Source organism: Alosa pseudoharengus, unplaced genomic scaffold, assembly GCF_046254945.1.
Source record: "Alosa pseudoharengus isolate Yale_2024_CS ecotype anadromous, Long Island Sound unplaced genomic scaffold, YU_APseudo_1.1 YU_APseudo_1.1_scf_11, whole genome shotgun sequence".
NCBI classification, from domain to species: Eukaryota; Metazoa; Chordata; class Actinopteri; order Clupeiformes; family Clupeidae; genus Alosa; species Alosa pseudoharengus.
Genome location: NW_027468576.1, coordinates 25,352 through 40,656, shown reverse-complemented (window position 1 = coordinate 40,656; position 15,305 = coordinate 25,352). Strand labels below are relative to the sequence as shown.

Genomic DNA, 15,305 nt, shown 5'->3' with positions numbered 1-15,305 from the left:
TAAGTAGCCTGTTTGACAGTCGTACTTTTCAAGAGTTAATAACATTACAATGAGCCGTTTGAGACGGGAGACCAAAAATAAATAGGTGGTCAATAGTAAAACGACTCTTCGACTAAAAAAATTGCCGTCGACTAATTTTCATGGTCGACTAAGTCGACTAATCGCGGCAGCACTATTATCAATGCATTTTATGTCTAGCCTACCAGTCTTTTCTTTATAGAATAGTGTTGTAGCCTAACTGTAGTGAGTCCCAAAGGGAAAATGCAAAAATGAACCTTTTTAGTATCCTTTGCACTTATAATCTATGGTCAACAACCATAAGAAAGGTCATACTAAGAGTAAAGAACATAATATTGGCCTAGCCTATTGATTATGTGTATGTGTTTAATTATTGACATGCTAAATTGACCTGATCCCAAACAGCTGTCTCAAAGTTATTGAGAAAATTTCATATATATTCTGTTAATGAAATTGTAACATTTTACAATAACAAATGATCATATGTCTGTTACAGAGTAAACATGTGTTAACTGGGACTGTCACTGTTTGCAGGTTTTCAATTGGCAATTTAACATGCATCCATTTCCTACTGTGCCTTCTATTTTTGCCAATCATAATGATGACGATCAGCCCTTATTATCATCTAAGAGAAATTGTTTTGGACAGCAGAAGACAGAGGCTACAGTGGATCCAGACATGCAGCGCACATAATTTAAGGCTACATTTCCACATACAACAACACTGTCAACAATCAGGGACAACTGATTGACAGTCACACAATAAAGACGTCAGTAAAAAGGCCATTTGACCCTCCTGCCCTTAGCCTGCGCCCCATCTCGATAGATACATCTACATGAAAGTTCTGAATATTGCAGGTATGATACAACAGATATTGCACTTCTCACAATGACACACATTAGATAGACTGTGCCATTCACCATTTTGATGACATCTTGATTGGCTTTGTTTGTTCTCATCTCTTTTTTGAAAAAAAAAAAAAAAGAGAGTGAATGCCATATGCTATAGGGTCATTCCACGTAATTTCAACCAGGGCCCACATACTTTGGTTTCAAGAAATTCTGAAACAATTACATGGGCAAAATGCACCATGGTTGTAAGGCAGTGCGTGTAAAGTCTTATGCGGGCCTCACTGTAAAGTGCAATATCTGCTGTAGTTTGCCTGCTATATTCAGAACTTTCATGAAGCTGTATGGCTGGAGAAGGTGTGGAACTTTTTCAATGTAAGTGTGACTGTCAATCAGTTGTCCCTAACAGTATGTGTACATGTAACTTTTCATTAAATATTGTCTGCTGCCTGTGTGCATCCACTTTATTCTGTGTCCCCAGATTGCACAAAATAATTTATTGTAGGAGGCAATAAAGGGTAATCATTATCAGAAAAAACATAAATTATTACATAAATCATTAATTTAAGGTGATTCGGGGTTCCTTACTGAAAACAGCTGTCACTGTTTGCAGGTTTTCAGCCAACACATCTACTCTCTGTGTCAAACATAATATGATAATTTGTTTTGGGAAAATATGTACACTGTCACAATTAAATTTCATTAACAGAATGTTTACAAAATTCAAATAACTTTGAGACAGCTGTTCAGGATCAGGCAGGTTGTTGACCATGGGTTATAATATGCAGCTATATGTACAACAACAGACACATGGTACATTTTCCAACTTTGGGACTCAAGCAGTGACACAGCCTGTTATTAACTAATAGGCCTTCACATCAAAGAAAATAGACTTGGCCTCGACATGAAATGCATTAGCTAGATAATATTGCTATTTTTTATGCTATGTGACCGCTTTGAATGGCTGTGTGCATGAAATAAGCAAACAAGACATATCCTACCTTAGAAACAGAAAGGTCAAGTCCAAATTATGTTATCATGTTACTTATCTCACAAAAGATGCAGGTGCTGTAGCCAGTGTACAAACCTGTGTATTAACTGTAAAAAATGTGATTCAGCTCGTCTTCGATCCTGAAAAGGAGAAGAGAGAAAATCAATGTGCTGCAATACCCCCTGTAAACAGCTGTTGCAATAAAAACAGTTTCTGTTAAGTAGGGAAAGTGACATTTTGAGGCCTTGCTAAAGCACGAAGCGTTCTAGAAGTATATTAGGCCATGTTGGCAGCCAGCTGCGGACTTGAATAGAGCAACCATAGACTGTATGAGAGCAGTACCATAACTCGGGTTTATAACTTTGTCAGTATCAAGAAAAATATCACTCGACCCACACTGTTTAGACCAGGGGTCTCAAACTCAAATGAGCTGGGGGCCAATTCTGCCAACGTCATCTGATTGGAGGGCCGGCTATTTCTGAAAATGCGATGTTCTTTTTTTCAAATACCACAATGCAAACAGAAAGTGCAAGTGTTTTTATCTAGTTTTAGACACCTGTGCTAGCAACCTTAGCTTATAAATAAAATAATGATAAAATAATTATTAATACAAATTATTAAACAAATGAAAAGCATAAAAACAGGTATGTGTGTGTTTCACACCAAATAAAAATATTTGGTGTGAAGCAACACCATTGGATTTTTATATAAAAATTTCAAAAGGCCATGGCTTGAAAGTGGTCAGAGATAAAGTCCTACTGTAAATGTTAAAATCTTTGAGTAAAACAAAAGTTTATGAAGGGGGTAAATTTACCCATCTAATTTGGCACTGGATGGCAAGCACCTCAAATTATGCACCTTTCAATAAATACTGGATGAACATATTTGAGCAGGTTTACTTTCCTTTTTTCATATTGCCCACATAACAAATTAACAGGAAAACACCTAAGATGTATACCAACACCTAAGATGTATATGGTTTCTAAACCACAAGGCCTACAATAAAGTATTCTGGTCAAATCAGTTCCTATCGCGGGTAATCTGAGTACCCAGAAGTTCGCATCATATTGCGGGTGACTTTGTAGTTTTGAGCCCTATTTCTACTAGCCCTGCTGTCTGTACCACGTCCATTACGGACACTATCATCAAGATTACCACTGCAACCTCCAAGCTATGTTGGGCAGAGGGTCGAAATAAGCATGGTATAGTGGACACCGTCGTATACACGCAGACGCACCTCCATTCAATAGACGATCGATCATAATCTCCAAAAGGATATTCTCTCCAAAAGGATATTCTCTGAATAACATAGCCTACCTAAGACTTCATCACACGTAAACGTTTTTCAACATTTGGTGTAGGCCTATTTCTGCTTCAATTTCTGCAACACTATGGCCTGCATCGCTTCCGCGTCATTACAAATGCACGTCTTTGTTTCTCGCGTGTAATACAAGTATTTCCTGAAAACTTTGTGCAGCGATTTTGGGTTTGAATGAACTGGATGTTTAGCACATAGTGGAGCAGAGTACAAAGAGATTTGTCACCGTACTTGGAACTATCGTCTATTTTAATCAGTATCGTTGTTTGTCACAATTAAAAAGTCTCAAGGGCCGGATTACATTATTATTTTGACATACGTCGCAGGCCGGAATTAGGCCGGACGCGGGCCGGGTGTTTGAGACCCCTGGTTTAGACCCATTAACACAGATTACGAGGACCTGTCATTATTACCACCTTAATTTCTCAGAATAAAATGTCTTAAATCTGCAGTAATTTGATTTGCACAGAACATATTAAAACTATAATGTCTGGTTTGTCATGTTTAATTTCAAACATACCCAAACTTCTCCAAAGTTGTTTTTTGTGTGTGTGTGGCATTTAACATTACCACAATTAATAGAGTGTGATGGCCACCTGGAAGTTTGTAGTTTTCAGCTTCCTCATGAAATTATAGAAGAATATTGTGTAATAAAAAGCATTTTTTCTTAATTTATCCTATTTAGCCTATAATTATTTGTTATCCTGCAATAAAAAGCCACAACAAATTAGTGTTATATATTGCAATGAAATCAATTACTACTACATCTTAAATTCTATCACACAAAATGGAAGTTTTTGCATATAGCTGTTGCCCCAATACTGTTCCTCCAGAAGAAGACCTCCAGGAAAAGCAATGTATCATAAAAAACTAACTTGTTTTTTTCAGGGCAGGTGGTCAACTTTGCACAGAAAAATAAGGTTTTTACCATCGTAGTATTTGCGAGACAATGCGTAAAATTCCCGTAGATAATCATAATAGATAGATAGATGCTTTATTGATCCCAAGGGGAAATTCAAGGTCTCAGTAGCATACAGACATCACACACAACATGCACTTACTTAATCATCTGATATCTCTGCGTCTGCAACGTCTCTCCTTTCGCTATCATATGCCATTTTCCGAGAAGGCTGCTGGCCGCGCTGCACTGGCGTTGCTAGGGAATACACACGTTGCTCGTTTGTTATGTTTGTGCAATGCATCATGGGTAATGTAGAGTGAAGCTGTGTTCAGGAGTAGCACGAGCAGCGAGTGAATGAGTCAACGGCATGCTTTTCAAAAAAAATTCGAAATAAAATCAATGCTAGTACTAATACATGAAATTATGGCTGATCTGAATAGCCTAGACTCAAACAATATATAATATGTGTGTGTGGCACTTACAATGACCAGAATAAATCCTTATGAATAAAGGTAGTGAAAATGCCCTAAAAACAGCTTAGGGTTCAAAGGGTTAATCGACCCTATCTTCAGTTAAAATGTTCAGAACTGCACCAAATTTTATGTGTGTGATTAACCTGACATTCTCTGGAGTAGGGTTGGGTATTGTTTGAATTTGAACGATTCCAATTCCGATTTCTTATTTCGATTCCGATTCCTAACGATTCTCGATTCCGATTTTTTTTAAGAGGCAGGGTCAAAAAAAGTTTAGGATATTTTAAGTGAGCTAGCTAACCAACGGTCTTTCTCAGGGTATCTGCACATTTTCCAAGTGCAAATTTAAAGACTTTTAAGACCTTTTCAAGACATCTAAATGAAACTTAAGACTATACCACGGCAAAAAGATATATATGACTGTTTATATATTTTTTTTCCTACTAATTTTAACCCCCACCCCTTTGCGTTTGTGTTTGGGAGCGTAATGTTCCAACATTCCATTTGTTTACTATGCGAGAGTAGGGGAGAACTGGCACAATCGTAAAACTTTTCTATACTCTCTGTTCAAACTCGATTTAGTAGTAGTAGTAGTAACACTTTATTTGTCCCAGAAGGGCAATTATTTACATAAAGCTGTTAAACGTGAAAGCTGTGAAATTTGGCCAGAAAGGAGTCATACATGTCTAGTTTGTTAAGAATTGAACTTAACAGCGACATGTAGGTCTCGGCTAGCCTAGGACCTACCTTTGTTACAACCTGAGGCAGCCATTAAAACGTCCAGTAGCCTACTGTTGTAACATTCGCATAAGCGTAATGAATGTAACAGTTCTAAAATCGTGATAGCCTTGTTGATAAACTGCTTATTTCTTTCATGTCTGAGGCATTTGGTCCAGTGGTCTTTGAAGTTGCTGCGGCTGTCTAAAGTTTAATTGGCTGTGACGGCTGTGACCTAAAAACGAATCAATAAATGCAGAATGAAAAAGTTCAGTTTTTAGTTTCTTTTTAAAACACTCTAGTGTTGGGGAAAATCTAATATCTATTGGAAGCTGATTACAGCGCTGTGTGGCATAATAGCTAAATGCCATTTCTCCTTGCTTGGTTTTAACCCTGGGGACTATTAATTGACAAGTTCCAGTAGATCTAAGCTCTCTATTAGGTGTATATTGGGGAAGCATTTCAGAAAAATATTTGGGGCCAAGTCCATTCAGTAGGAGTAATTTCAAAATCGTTGTTTCACTCACGCTCCGTGTGTTTCACGCAACTGAATTACAACCGTCGCCACTAGGTGGCAGCTTAAGTCCGCTGCGGCCAGAGCCGTATATGGAGAGCCATATACGGCTCTGGCTGTGGCATCGCTGGTGTGGTTCAGCGATTCGTTTTGCAGGAGCAATGACCTGTTCTGTTACTGTTTATTATGTTATGCAACATTTGTTTGGCTGTTAAAAATAAGTATGAGTCGCATTTCAGATGTTCAGGGTTTCCCGCAGTAAATGGGTTGCCGTCCGACTGGGGTGGGGGGTTATGGTTGCTGGCGTCTTGTTTGTGCGATACACTACAGACTCTGTACATTTAACAATGATTTATTAAACACTACATATTAAATAAATAACCAGCTAACAGTTAACAAAGTAATAACACCAAGCAAACTATACAACAGTATACAAATATTTCAAAATATTTGTGTAATTTGTGCAATTTTAAAAAAGAATATTACAAACTATAGATCAAGTGCAAAAGAAAGTGCAAAACAACAAAATGTGCAAATGTGATGATCAGTCACTACTTATGGCAGAGCTGACAACTAGCATTGTTACAAGCCATCCTCCTTGGCTTTAAAAAGATCACTTCAAGGGCCCTTTGGTAATTGCTAGGGCTGTCACTTTACGTTCGAAAATCGATTGCACAATCGATTGGACCAAACAACACAAGTTTCGAAAACTAAAATGGGGAATCGATTTTAACCAAATATTTACAGTATTAATTTTAAACGAAATAAACAAATAAAAAAGATAGATGTAACAAAATTCACAAACAAGAATATAAGAATATGAAATAATTCCGAAGTGCAGTAAGCATTGCGAAAGCTAAAAAGAAAATTCCCACCAATTTTACGCACCGGGAACAGCTGTTTCAATAAGCTGCTGTGCTGCTCGTGTTTTGCCAAAAAATGGAGGACAACGCGATCAACCTGTGCGACATGTAGAGAGACGAGTGATAGGCCCTAATAACTTGAGGAGATGTGGAAGTACTTCGGATTTTTGGTATATCAAACTATGGAGAAGAACAAAGCGGTAGGCTACGCAAACTGTGCAATCGAGTTCTACGTAGGCGAAATTTGTTTGACATTTCTAATCGTAAACACAGACACAGCTACGTTGAAGCCTGCAGTTATGTCACTGATGTAATGGCAGTCCACTCGGCTTACTGGTTTTCGAGAATGTTGCACTTCTGTTTGTCATTGTGCACGAAACTTCACGCCAATAAATCATCAGAAATATTGCTGGCTTGCGTCTTCAAGCGCCCTCTGTACGTTCGTCCTAATGCCTGTTAGTTGTTTGTGGATTGGCCTATATTTTGCGTTGAAAATGGAAGCGTCTTTAGACATAAAAAATCGATTTTACAATCGATTCAATGAACACTTATGTCTCAAAAATCGAACAGGATTTTTTCACAAAAGTGACAGCCCTAGTAATTGCACTGTTTTACTATTAACGCTTATCTTCATGCAGGCTGTCAGTCTGTTGCCCTGCAGCCTGTTCCGCAAGTCTGTCCTGATCTATACACCGAGATTGAACGAAGTTTAGATTATTTTATAGTTTTGTGTAATATGGATGGAATTTGAGCGCGGAGTGCTTTTTAATTTAGAGGCCGGAGTGGCCGCTCTTTTCCGCCCGTCTATTGTCAGTCTTGCGCGTCCGATTAGAGGGCTTTCCTTTGTTTACGCTCACCATCTTAAAAAGATGCGCAAGTCTATACTGTGCTGAGAGCAGGTGGCTGTTTACTCGGCCGCTCCTCCGGTCAAATTCGCGTCAGGTCAATTTCGCTCCCGGTCCCAAACTAAGAGCAATGGCAATATATTTCACTCAGAACATTTATTTTAAAAGACTGCAACACTGATAGTGCAACAACAAACAAGCTTGGCAACATTAATACACATAAGCCTTAAACTAAAGGGATCAGTCGGGATTCATTTCCAAAAGAATACAGGCTTAGCATCCAAGTTTTACTTTAGCCTTCCACTTGATATGAAAGCATATTCAAATTGCTCACGTTTTTCTTTGCTCATGTTTCCACGAAATGTGTCCTCTTAGATTCCAAAATGAATCTTTACTCATTGGAACAGTGTCACCACCACATGGTTATTCTTGCTCTACATTGTTAGTATCTAGTTGTTTTGTAGGAATAGTACACTGACTTATCAGTTTCCTTTCTAGTAGCGTAGCCAGAAATGTTCAAATGGGTGGGCACAGAAAAAACGGGTGGGCAAAGCGAATTTGATTGAACATAAGAGAGGCCTAAATTAGATACACCATACAAGCATTAATCATAGTCATGTTATATTTGACATAAAACAGGAATTTATTGAACGCATTTGATCACAGCTGACAAATTACGCAGAAACATTATCAACTGGAGCAAAACAATGCATGAATGTAGCTTCTGCGCCTCATATGAAACACAATTGAGACAATAGATTGACCATATTGGACAACTGCAAAGCCTTATCATTAGGGATGCACGATATATCGGCGGCCGATATATTATTGGCCGATAAGTGAAAAAATTAAAATATTATTTTCTGGCCGATAATTTGCGCCGATATTTTTTAAAGTCCTAATTTAGGCCTACGTAAGGTCCGTCTGGCTACACTGAGCTACTTGAGCTTGGTTGGCTATACTTTTTCCTCAATATAATGTCAGCGGTGTGAATGTATTTCACCACTCTAACAAAATCTGTGGATATGCATTCATTTGGGAATCTGTGCATCTCAAAATCGTCTCGTGAATGATCCGCCATTTAACCTTACCAGAGCGGAGCTCAGCCCTATCTAGAGCCGTCTTGTACTGGTGTGTTTGCACTTTACCGCGCTGGTCGGGGAAACAAATAAGCAAACTCGTTAGTGGGACGAGTACATAAGTAGGCCTAGTTCTAAGTTGTGTTTTAGTATTATATTTGCATTACGTTAGCTTGGGTTTTGTATTACCACCTAGAAATATGCTAACCATTCCACCACAAACTCTGATTTGGTCACTATACTCTAGCTTATTCCCAGCTGAGCCGTTTATGAGCGTTTAGTCCTAAATTAAAACGATTCATACTCTCTAGCCACTCACTCGCAATTCACTGACGTCAGGTTCACTTAAAGGAGCCACACATACTGTAGGGCTAGGCTACTGTTATGATGTTGACTGCCGCACTATTGAGGACTATTATGAGTTCTGTCCATCATTTGGTGGTAGGTAAAATTACAGCAATAAAATTATGCTTATTAAATGCTTTCCCCAAATCACTTTTCACAATTTTTTTTCAAGAGTAATATTATCGGTTATCGTATCGGTATCGGCCACAACAAACCAATAAATATCGGTTATCGTTATCGGCCCTAAAATTCCATATTGGTGCATCTCTACTTATCATAGGCATGTTACATTCATGACATGAAAAGTGGAACTTATAGAACGAAAATGACAAATTATGCAGTCGGCTAAACATTTTAAACTTTCGTCAAACGGATGAACCCAGCATCGGTGCTTCGCATAAATTAAAACACAAATTGAAGCAACAACTTGATCATTGGACAATCCTACCACAAAACCTTTCCATAGGCCTGGAACGTTTATGACATAAAAAGTGGAATATGAACGCATTTCATCACACCTGACAATTAAACGGAGCTGTGGCTGTTCGCGATTTGACTGATTCTTGAGAGCGATGAGCGAGATATTTGCACCGCTCAGAGCTCCGCTCACTAGCTCTGATTCGGAGGCATATCACATATGTTAAAATGATAAAAATCTGATTATTTTTCGATTCATGACACGTTTCTTCTTATTTTTTAATGCGTTCTGCGGAGAAGGGAGATTGGCGTTGGTCACGGTTTGGAATGAAAGGGAGAAAACAGGACAGAGTAACACGGTTTTTTTTTTTTTGACGACGTAGTTAAGGCGGCAGGCTTGTTTTGCCAAGGCGGTCGCCTTGACTGCAAAGTGCTGCGGGAAACCCTGGATGTCAGGTATTTGCGCATAGCGTGTGCATCTCAGAAGAAAGAATGTGATGAGAGGAAGGCTAGGTTATAAATATTGAATAAATAACACTGCAGTTTTTTAATTTAAGATGAACTTTGATGACACCAAAGCAGGTGAAACTGTTTTACAACCTCCTCTGTTATGTAACTGGCCAGACCAATAGCTTACACGTTGGATAACCTTGATGCTATACACCTAGTGTTCCCTTATTTATTTTGAGCAGTGTATTATGTTTAGAAAAGTATACTCTGATTTCTTTATAAAGATTGTTGCTTTTGGATTTGTTGCGGTCAAGATACCATACCATCCCCCCCCTCATCTGACTTTTGTGCTTCAGGTGCTAATACACCACCCCTCCCCTTCTCTTAATCCACTGAATAGACATTTCCATCACAATTCGCCTTATTCACCCGGCGGCCATTATGAGGCTGAGGGGTACACTTGCCATTACTCCTCAGTCCAGCAGATGGTGGTGGTAATGCAGTCTGTTTGCAAACTGCTAAAAAAAAAACTCACTGAAGAAGAAGAACAGGCCAGTGAACCCTTTTTCTTTTTCGGTGAGCTTTTTTTGGCAGTTTGCAAACGGAGTGCATAACCACCACCATCTGCTGGACTGAGGTGTAATGGCAAGTGTACCTATCAGCCTCATAATGGCCGCCGGGTGAATAAGGCGAATAGCCAGCAGAGAAAGGTCAACACATCAGATCAGCTTGCTTACTTGCATGAAACAGCAATGTGTAGGTATAGCCTATAAGACTAAGAGTTTTGACTCTCCCTGTGCGCAAATTTTGTGTAAAATATGGACACATTATAGACTTTTCCTGCCCATTGCAATGTGCGTTTCAGTGCCTGTGTTTCATGAACTGAATTCTTAAAAGAATAGGCTGGACAAAAGCTTACATAATTAGCCTAGGCAACACATTTTTATTTGATTTTATTTGCTGGCAATCGTGCCTCTACAGACACTTCAGGTAGGGGCGGCCACAGCCTAACCTCAGTGGAACGCTTGTAAAACTTAAACACTTTGAAGGCCTACTAAATGGCTTGGGCAAAGGTAGCAAGATAACATGGTAGCCAGATAACATGATCAGCTATGTTAACTTGTTACAATGATAATAACAATAGCTGACTTCTTTTAATCATACAACTCAAGTAAATTTCTGTGCCGTCAGCTGGTTTTCGATGGCGCAAAAGTAGGTAGAAGTCTGATTATCAAGCTAGCAGTTCAAATTATTAGTGGTCCGATACCCACGTGGAGTTAATTTATGCTATTTAGGTGTTTGTTTTTTGGGTAGCATATTCATGGTAATAATTCAATTGCCTACCACTAGGGCTATCAGTCCACCAGCAAGACATTGTTTCGATTTAACTCAATGAAATAAGACCTCTTCTTAATATTTTATTATATTGTTGGTTGGATTAATACTGTTGGCAAAGAAAAGCCTTTTCCTACACCATGGGTCTCAAACACTCGCTCTCAAGCTCATTCGCTTGCCACCCCCTTCGAGCTTAGGCTGAAGCAGGCTACATTTAAACACAATTGTTGGCGCGACTCAAGGCATTCTAGCCTTGAAAAGTAAATCATCCATAATTAAACAATAGGCTAGGCCTACTTGGCTACGGAAAAGGGTTTCCATTACAGCACAGCCCCTGTTCAATGAACAGCGGTGGAAGTTCCGACACTTTCCACTGCATGAAACATAATAGTAAGCCATCAAGTACGCCCCAGATTTCTTTGCCAGTCCCAACATTTAGCAATAGGATTTATGCTAAGCAAGTAGCCTGCATTAATTTATGATGGTTGGTAGACAAACTGGCTTCAGATATCCAACCGAGTGAATACCAGTCTTAGATGGCTGTGGTTAGTGATGTGATGCTGATGGGGAGTTTAACAAAGCGTAAACCTATAGGTTTCAGATTCGGAAAGTTTCCCAGTTTCTGATAGTAGCCTATGTAGCCGAACTATAGTATTTTCTGATCAAATAACACCTAGGCTATTAGGCCTAGCTTTGCACCCTGCCCAATCATCTTCTTTAGCTGATATGTGAGGGCGCAAAGTAGGCTATCATATTCAACAGATGGTGTTTAAAGGTGCCCTACCACACAAAACCGTTTTTACTTGTATTTTTTTAAACATGTTAGGTCCATATGTGTTTGTGCTATGTCGTGAATGTGAAAATGAACAGCTAACTCCTCTGTCAGCTCTAGCCACTGAAAAGAAATAAGCGGAGAAATTAGGCCAATTGCCAAAGCTCTTCAGATTGACGTGGAATTGATGAGCTCATTACTATTCATGAGCTCGCCCAGTTGAGACCATCCCCACAAAATTCGTTTAGCTCTTACAGTTTTCGTAGGTCTATGCAAGAATGGCTGAATGTCAACGGACTTGTGCGCTATGCACAAATAGAACTTTAACAATGCATTTTGCCCAAGAACCCAGACTTGAGGATCAAATGGCTTCAGTTTATTTTTTGGAACAATGCCACAGGCTTTGCAAAAAGGTTGCTGTTGAAGCCTGGAGCAGGCTACCATCGCAGTCTACGACCATTGCCTGTAAGTAAAACGTAATTGTCAACTCAAGGAAGTGCTATGTTATACAGGTTTAATGAACTCGCTAGCCTAGCAGGTTAATAACGGCTGTCATGTTATGGACGAAACCTACTAGCTGTTAGCCAATCAGAGTCAAGCAGCTTAGCTTGTTGAATATGAATGAGAACTGCCGCAAATCGAGCCAGGTCTTCATGCAGGCTTTCAATACCACACTAGAATGGCTTGAAACAAGGTAACCAAGGCATGTTTTCCACAAAAAATGGTAGTCCATGGTAGAACTTCAGACATTACCTCAAAGTAATGAAATGCGTGTGGCAGGGCATCTTTAAGGTAATACAAATGAATGGTGCATTGGAAAAGCGAGACATTTTATTTTTTTATTTTTTTATAGTGGGGTGGCCTCGAGCTAAACCATTAATGAAAGCAAATCAACCAGATGCGTCTTCATAAAATAACAAAGACACCTTCATAAACAATTCTTCTATAAACGGGTCCGAGTGTCCACGGGGACCCAGGTTCGAATCCGACCTGCGGTCATTTCCCGATCCCACCCCATCTCTCGCTCCCACTTGCTTCCTGTCACTCTCCACTGTCCTGTCCAAATAAAGGCAAAAAAGCCCAAAAAATATACTTAAAAAAAAAGTTTTTTATATGTGAGATTCATGGCACAATTAGAACAGGACCAAAATAATTACTGTTATCTCTCCATTCCATTCATATTGTTTCTGAATATAGTGCCTTGTTCTATTTGTCTGTTCAAGTTGTTTTCAGAGCTTTTTTCCCAGTTCAAAGTTCAAACTTGCAAAAGAATCGCCATGGGAACACCCTCTGAAGTTCTACCGCGATTTCCGTGTTTTGGGAAAAGCCCGTAAAAGTCCTGGCAGGAAGCGATTACATCAAAGTTTTTTGGTATATCCCGTTTTTAATATTTTTTCCGAAGTGTTTACAACTTAGTGTTAACTAATAATTGTTGCAAACTGGTACTACGAACAAAATATTAGTGCATTCCTAGATCTACATCCTTATGCATGCTTCCTGCCAGGACTTTTAGGCTTTTCCCAAATCACGGAAGTAACGTTGACGGCAGATAGTAGCATCCATCAGGCAAGTGTAATTTAAATAAACTTTTCAATGCCTCGTTTTATGAGTAAAGAACATAGTTGTACTACTGTAGAAGTTTCGTACCATTCAGGGCATTATTAGTGGGGTAATTTACGAGATACTAAGTTGGTTCCATTACGCCTGCAGAAAGTCATTAGTTTCTGACAGCGCTACTCGACCAGGGTTCAACCAAGGGAAAACAGGTTCTGGGAGGGTGTTTGGCTCGGGGTCATGGTGCAAAGGACCCTAGAATGAAATTACTCCAAACCATCGCTTTAAAGAGACGTGATGTTGAACTGCATGCTGATGTCATTTAACCCAAATGCTCCAGCAGCAGCACGGCTGACAGAGGAGCTGCATCATCTACTGTATAGTGAGGTTATGTTAGATTACATTGCAAAAATATCACCATCCATAACCTCGCGATTCAGTTATGATTCCAAAACACTGGAAAGTATGTCTTTATGACATTTCTGTATTTCATTTTGTCATGAAGAAAAATCAATAGCAAACTGTCCTGAACAGTCCTTATTACTGTGTACTGTGAACCACTCCTGGCTGCGCCTGGCAAATCCGCCATCATAATAGCAATCCGCTATGGAACAAGCGCGCCTGTTGTTAAAGGGAATGTGAGATGACTCTCTGATTGGTTTATTGCACGTTATGCCCAAACCACACCCATGAGTAATGTAGCTGCTTCAGACCACCCCATTTTAGATTTGCGTCGGGCGAAAAAGTCATTTATCCCGCCGGTAAAATAGCAACAGCGCCCAAGATCCGCCCACAAAGCTACTTGCGCTTTGCGTTTGATACTTGCGTTTCAGATCGTTAAGATGGCGCCCAGTATGCGATGTAATGTCAACTTGTGATGTGAATGATGATAACTATGCAAGTTGTGAAGCTATGCTTTTTGTACAGTTGGGATAATTGTCATTGGTGTATGCTTGGTCATTAACTTTTTTTATAATTATAATTTTATTGATGTTAGTTTACACAGTTTATATTTTTGTACGAAGCATTTTTGTAAAAAACAATCAATTGAACATGGTTAAGGTCATGTGACACTTTAATTGCTTATTTCATTGGTGGGGGTTCATGCGAAGAGAGAGCAAATCTGAAGCAGCTGACGAAATAGTATGTTATGAAAAAATCCTGCTGTAGCCACATGCTGGCTGATTTTATTTTTAAAAAACGTATTGCTCTGCTCAGCGAGTAGCCTCCTTTAAAGTGATGTGAAGAAGATATTTAATATTCTCTATACCAGATAAAGACAAAGGCTTGTGTAAATACTTCTAAAACCTTGAGGAAATAACTTGTTGATAATAGATTGTTGATAATAGATTGTTGATAAAGCATTATGTATTTATTTTTAACCTACAAATGTTTATCTCTGCCATAGATGACTGGGTCAAATGAATTTAAACTCAACCAAGGTCCTGAAGACAGTATTTCAGCTGTGAAATTCAGTCCTAGTACGGCACAGTTTTTACTGGTCTCTTCGTGGGACTCTACTGTACGTCTGTATGATGTTGGGAGCAATTCTATGAGAATGAAGTATCAGCATCTTGCCCCAGTGTTGGATTGTGCCTTTTATGTAAGTGGTTTGATCGTTTTATAGTGAACAAATTATAAATCATTGTGAATAATTTACTGTCTTCTAAAAGCAATGCATCTAAAACTGAATGTTTTTGATCCAAATATAGGACCCCACACATGCCTGGAGTGGGGGCTTGGATGCACAACTGAAAATGCACGATTTAAATACAGATCAAGGTACGCTCTTCATATTACAATGTTTTGTCCATGTCCGTCTATATACTTGCTTTTCTTCCATAAAATATGGACATGAATTATTT

The 15,305-nt window shown here is 39.1% G+C and overlaps 1 protein-coding gene across 2 annotated transcripts in view; it reads left to right on the top strand.

Moving 5' to 3' along the window:
• Positions 1–15,305, top strand: part of LOC143116551 (mitotic checkpoint protein BUB3-like) — a 106,220-nt gene that overhangs the window by 72,012 nt on the left and 18,903 nt on the right. For both annotated transcript variants that reach the window (XM_076277732.1, XM_076277733.1), the window contains 2 exons: positions 14,849–15,043; positions 15,153–15,222. In XM_076277732.1, the coding sequence (XP_076133847.1) occupies positions 14,849–15,043; positions 15,153–15,222 (265 nt within the window). The remainder of the gene's footprint in view (positions 1–14,848; positions 15,044–15,152; positions 15,223–15,305) is intronic.